This window comes from Somniosus microcephalus, chromosome 5 (assembly GCF_052327205.1).
Source record: "Somniosus microcephalus isolate GS21.2 chromosome 5, FLI_Smic_1.0, whole genome shotgun sequence".
NCBI classification, from domain to species: domain Eukaryota; kingdom Metazoa; phylum Chordata; class Chondrichthyes; order Squaliformes; family Somniosidae; genus Somniosus; species Somniosus microcephalus.
Window position 1 is genome coordinate 137,557,978 of NC_140991.1, and position 6,608 is coordinate 137,564,585.

The 6,608-nt window shown below is 42.6% G+C and overlaps 1 protein-coding gene across 1 annotated transcript in view; it reads left to right on the forward strand.

Moving 5' to 3' along the window:
• Positions 1-5,473, forward strand: part of LOC147117352 (putative acyl-CoA dehydrogenase 6) — a 119,470-nt gene extending 113,997 nt beyond the window's left edge. The window contains exon 9 of the mRNA XM_085988281.1: positions 3,535-5,473. Within this exon, the coding sequence (XP_085844407.1) occupies positions 3,535-3,628 (94 nt within the window). The 3' untranslated portion in view covers positions 3,629-5,473. The remainder of the gene's footprint in view (positions 1-3,534) is intronic.
• Positions 5,474-6,608: the final 1,135 nt, after the last annotated feature.

The window sequence follows — 6,608 nt, forward strand, 5'->3', positions numbered from 1 at the left end:
CTTCTCTCTGCTTTCTCCCCTCTCTCCTGTCACCCCGGCCTCTCCGCTCACGGGATGTTTGCATCCACGGTGGATGAGCTGCCTGCAGGCCTCAGGCCTCGAAGCCTCAGCCCCTCCTTGCTAAGCACCACCCATCCCGCTGGGCCCGATTCCAAACCAGCGGCCCGCCATCGCCGCCATCTTGGTAAAGGCTGGCCTCCTCCTTCTCTCCGCTTTCTCCCCTCTCTCCTGTCACCCGGGCCTCTCCGCTCTGCAGGATGTCACTGCCGAGCTCTTCGGGTCAGAGGGAGCGGGAGCTCAGCTCGGGTGACTCGGGCCAGGCCTCGGGCGCTACGCCGCCCACGAGGTCTCCGCCGCTTTCTCCCCTCTCTCCTGTCACCCCGGCCTTGCGGAAGTAGGAGCAGCGATGATGGGCCAGTGGGGAAGGAGCTGCTGCTCGGGGCCGCGGTCGCTGCCCTTCGCCCGGAGGCTCGCCTACTTTGACGGCCATTTCGAGCGGCTGTGCCGGCGCCAGCTGCCCGCCTCCGAGCCCGAGTGGCGCCGGGTGCTGGAGCCTCTGCTCTGCTGCGGGGCTGCACCGACCGGCGCCCGGGCTCGCTCTCGCTCGGGCCGCCGCACACGGCGCTGGCCACCGCCGCCCTGCTCTCGCTCGGCTGCTGCTTCCTCCTCTGCAGCCGCCCCGGCACTCGCTTCCTGAGCTTCTGTGGCCGGGCTCTGCTCATCCAGGTCGGTATCCGCCTCGACCTCTGCGAGAGGTTGCACTGCCAATGCTTTCAAAATATCTCTCTTTATTGTAGTGGATGTCAGAGGGATTCTAAGAAACGCCGTTAACCCAGCTTGCATTTATCTAGCGCCTTCAACTTCTAACTTTCCCCCCCACCCCTTTCCCTCCCCCACCCCTTTCCCTCCCCCACCCCTTTCCCTCCCCCACCCCTTTCCCTCCCCCACCCCTTTCCCTCCCCCACCCCTTTCCCTCCCCCACCCCTTTCCCTCCCCCACCCCTTTCCCTCCTTCCCTCTCTCTCCCTCCCTCTCTGTCTCTCTCTCCTTCCCTCTCTGTCTCTCTCTCCTTCTCTCTCTCTCTCTCTCTCTCCTTCCCTCTCTCCTTCCCTCTCTCTCTCTCCTTCCCTCTCTCTCCTTCCCTCTCGCTCTCTCTCCTTCCCTCTCTCTCTCTCCTTCCCTCTCTGTCTCTCTCACTCCTTCCCTCTCTCTCTCTCTCTCTCTCTTTCCCTCTCTCCTTCCCTCTCTCCTTCCCCTTCTCTCTCTCTCTCCTTCCCCCTCCTCTCTCTCGCTCTCCTTCCCACACAGACAGACAAACTCATATATATATATATACATATATATATATATTATTTGTACTTTTTTCATAACAACATGCCCTCAAAAAACCCTCGGCACCGCCAGGCACTCCAGCTAGTATATATAAGTTTTCTAATCTAAAATCCTGTAATAGTGGTCATGAAAATCCTTGTTGGTAGACCTCTGTTTTTGCTTAACAAGAGTTATTTGGCACCGTGTTCTTCACATGGAAAGTTCATGATTTTAAGTTTGCCATTAGTGATTGAGAAACTGAGTAAACAATGGCTTTAGTCTCAAAATAATGAATCCTACATGTGCTGAAGGAAAAATACATTTCCACCTCTTGCGAAATGTGGCACTTCATCAGATGTAGTAACAAAAGTTTGGACCAAATGATGAGAAATAATGTCTGCTAGATTTCATATTTGCCTGGGTTACTGTGTGATGTGGGACAACCCAAGACAAAAGGGAGGGAAATAATTTTATTTCAAAGTATATAGTTGTCCTATATTGTATGAAGCTCATTTCTTGCTGTTGAACTAATTCAGGACAAGGTGATAGCAGGGTCTTCTTTCCCTGCCCCATATTTGCTGCAGTTGCTTTTAAATTTTCTTTCTAAATTTTCCCGTTTGTAATTTAATATGTTCCGTTACTGAACAGCTATGATTTAATTTGACATTTTGTTCAAGTGACTGGAAGGGTGCTTTACCCTTGTGGTAAAATGTGCAGTTTTGTTACGTGAGAGTGGAGGATTTCTGAAAAGTAATGCTTTGTGTTTTAATGAAATATTCTGTATCTATTTTGGAACTACCATTCAGCAGTGGGATGTTACATATCTGAATCAACGGTCAAAGCAAATCACAAAGCAGCCATTCACGGCAATGATTTAAAAGGCAAGCCCCAGACTGCCATGCCCTGATACCTGAAGGAAGATGTCCGGTAGCAAGTGTCTGTTGCAAAATAAACATCTTTTTTAATGAGGCAAACAAATATAATTACTATAGTGCCTTTTTGCTGGTTTAATTTCCAGTTCCTGTGAAATTATTGCAATTAGGAGGCGGGGCTAGCCTTGTCGCAATTGCAAGGCATCACTGCCAACATAAGTGTGCCTATACCATGGTTGAGCGCAACCCAAAAATTGTCATATTGGCAGTTTTAAGGTTTTGATGTCTGTCATTGAAATGGCATATGTGGAATAACGCCTGCATTTCATAGCAGACGTCCGCAAGTTCGCTGCTTAGTCTATGCCTTTCTAAGTGTTCACTAATTATATTGCATATGATGGACCACAGGTGTTTACGCACAGTTGTTGCACCAATGTGACCTAAATCTGCTCAATGGAAAATAGCGTAAAAAGGACCAGAAAACTCCAACCCTGCATCAAATAGCACAAGAGAATGGCAGTATTGAAGCTGCAAGTTACTTCCCAAATAATGTCTGCAGTCATTTTTCCAAAAATAGTTATTTCCTTTTGCTGCCCGCAACTCCCTATCCACATCTCAATTTTGAGTGTCAAGCAAGGCTGCTATTCAAATCTCAGTTTTCAAATATGCAACATACTTTGCAAGGAAAAGCGGGAAAGTTCTTATACAGGCGTGTGCTCCATCCTGTCCAATTTTCTAATACAGTACTTGCTGTATTCAAGTGATCCAGTGCGCCTGGGTACAGATCCAGGACATTCTCTCTTATGGTACAGCTCCTGCTGTGGTAAGAAATGCAAGAAAAGAAACGTTGCTTTTATTAAAAAAATATATACAAAAGAATAGCTTTGCATTCCGATTGTGACTTTTTATTGTTTTCCTTTCAAGGAGCTAGATAAAATTTCTTCTGTAAACTTATACGGTTATTTATTCACCAGTTTGCTTATTAGCTTAAACCTAAAACAATTTTTGATGTTATGATGCTCTACCACTTATCGAAGACAGGAGAGATCCTGTGAAAGGCATAGGATAATTCCAGTAGCTAAAACAATTAACAGAAATATTGTTCTGATTGTTATTCTCGGCATGTTACCAAATTAGCATCGTGTGAGATGCTCCGTTGAGACTGGTACCTCCTGCTCTAGGAGGAACAAAAGAATATAGGTCAGAATGCTGGCAGTAAGACACTCCTTGAAACATTTCACATGGCTGGGCATTGTATTTGGGAAATAGCACACTGCAATGAAAAAGGTCAGCATTTATATATCTTTATGTGCAGTCAATGAATGATTCTGTGTTTTTATTTTATCCTTGAGGGATATGAGGTTGATGTCAATCGGCGGTGGTGCAGATGAAGTCATGTTGTCCATCATATGCAAGTACATGGGAACCATTCCTGGAAAGAAATGATTGATTCAAATAATAGAAAATCCATCACCAGGGACAAGAACAAAACAATGTTTTGTTGCATTAATTGTTTTTGATGCTTTCTATGTGACATTGTTTGATTTTTATGACAATTTTGTAAAATGTTAACATAGAGAAACATATTTACTTAATACTGTATGTTGTACAGTGTCTGTGTAATCATTATTTTGTCTTAGAGAAACTTTGTCAGCAGACATGAAATAATCTTTTTCACTTGTGTAAAAGCATAGAAATATTTTGCAAGTTGAATAATGAATGGTTATTATAATTCCTTTTATTTAGTACTGGTTTAATGCCTGATCTAACATCACATTTAAAAAAGAGGAAAGACTGTGGGACTACTTTCTGTTCAAAGTACTCACACCCAGCTCGCAGTATTTATCTCTAAATATTAGGACTATTTCCACTAGAACGGAGAAGTCTGAGGAGATTTAACAGCTTTTTTAAATTATGAAGGGTTTCGAAAGGGTGAAGTAGAAAAGGACTATTTCTTCTGGTTGAGGTGTCATAAGTTTATTATTGTCACTAAGAGAGTGAGGGGAGACATTGAGAAATGCCATTATGCAGAGAGTTCTTAATGTATAAGATGCTTTGCTACAGTACACCATAAATAGATAAATATTTGAAGCAGAGCAAGATTCAGGGCAGTTGGATTAGGTTTAGATTGCTCCAGACACAATGGATCATATGGTGTCCTGATGTGCTGTAAATCTCTATGGTTATATTACTTTGCCTATTATGAAATATGTGGGATTTTGTGGTCTCCTTCCTCTTAAGCTCTGTGATATATATTACAGGAGAGCCTGGGCTCTGGTAGAGTGACTTCATTCACTTTAGTGAAAGTTAGCACCTCAAACCAGCCTGGCACTCAATCAAGAGTCTGCTAACCTTGGAGGAAAAAACATACTGCTACTGGATCAGGCAGCTCCAAGGCCAGTCCAAAATTCTGAAGGCAATTGAAATGAATAGAGTAACTGAGACACACTTAACATGAAGTAGCTGAGCAGGGATGGTGGATCTGTGAAACTAGAAAATGGCACATGCTTCATAATAGTTATTTTTATACTTAAAGGTTTTCTCCGCAATTTGCCCTTAACAGAAAATACTCACATTAGACTTTTATATCATTTAAACCAGTTTTAACAGGTGAGAGGTTTTTCTGAAACCCACTGTTCAGACGTAAATATCCTAAATCTGTGACTCAAATTTTATTGCCAAAGTTCTGTTGAAATCGTCCATTAATTGGAATTCTAACAGTTGGGTGAGGTAATAATTGAGAAGAAAATGGCTAAAGTTAAACCCATGAAATCACTGGCAAAACAGTTTTTTGAGAGCAGTGGGAGCAAAAGAATTGGAAGGTCTGTATTCAGTTCTTTTGGTTACTTGCCAAAAGTTGAATGTTTCCCATTAGTAGTTTAGGTTATTACTTTAGTGTCTTAGAACAGGCTAACTTAACTGGTTCTGTGTCAGATTATGGTGTGTCAATACACTTTATAATTTTATGTAATATTGGTTGATCTCCTGTCACATTGCACATTATGATTTTATGTTATACATTTAAAAATGTACTACAGGGTAGTTGATCACGCATGGTATTGCTCACGAGCAGAAATTGTAAAAGTGAAATAGCAGTGGATGGAATCGCCACCACATGACCAGAAAAATGACAAATGTACGCACAAAAAAATCTTGTCATTATCCCTGATCCTACTCTTCCCCGGAGTAGACAGCAATGAATAAATAACAATCCCAGCTATAGTTCAGTTATGTTTGTTTCTTTCTTTACTTTCAAGCAGCAAATAAATAAAGGAAGATATTAATTCCCAAGTGTGTGCATTAGTAATGTGTGGAATCTCCACTATGGGCAAGCAACGTTCCCTGTAATTTTGTTTGGCGCTGCGTGGGCCAATCAAAATACTACGCATGCATGGTTTTCTCTTTGAAGAGGTGGCAGGCTGGCTGCACGGGGTCCCTGGAGTGCCGCACAGCTTACAGAAAACAGTGGTGGTAAGTAAAACATTGATATGGACAATAAGATTCTTTTTGGTTTTGAACTGAATAGTTACTTAAGTAAAAAAAAAACTGCTCTTTTAAAGTAAAACTAAAGGAACTCCTGTGCAATCTGAAGTTGATGGAGCAAAACCATATCATCCTTAAGAACACATTGAGTAGAATTTATTGTCAAAATAACATGAGGCTAACAGCAAACAACCCCTCTGGCATTGAAAATTAACTTTTACAAGCATGGAGTCTCATTCCTTCAGCTTTCAATTGTTGAGAGATTTTTTTTTAATTACTTTTTATTTCTGTATTTTTTTCTCTCTCAATCCAATCTTTCTTTCCCTCTCTCTATTTTGCTTTCTGTACCTGATTTGACATTGAATTTACTATTCTAACTTGCACTTCAGAGGCTGCGCAGTTCTAGTGTCTGGTTAAGGAGATACACAGTTGCTGGCCCTGTTCACACAGGTCTCAGATGGCCTGTACAGGGCGCTGGGCCATTTGGATCTCTAACTTACAGAAACTTTAAGTGCAAAAGCTCATGGAAAACATGGGCAAGGTCAAGTTTAACAAATGCCAGGTGCCATTCATTCTCCGCTTACAGTAAATTATAGCCCTTTGATAAATTCAGTAAAAGAAAATATACAACTCCATTGCTCCTGCTATTTTAGGAAAAGAGTTACTGGGGTAGAAATAAGAACATAAGAAATAGGAGTAGGCCATTTGGCCACTTGAGTCTGCTCCACCATTCAATAAGATCATGGCTGATCTTCTACCTCAACTCCACTTTCCTGCACTATGCCCATATCCCTTGATTCCCTCAATATCAAATCTATCAATTTCTGTCTTGAATATACTCAACGACCCAGCCTCCACAGCCCTCTGGGGTAGAGAATTCCAAAGATTCACCACCCTCTGTGTGAAGAAATTTCTCCTCATCGCAGCCCTAAATGGCTGACCC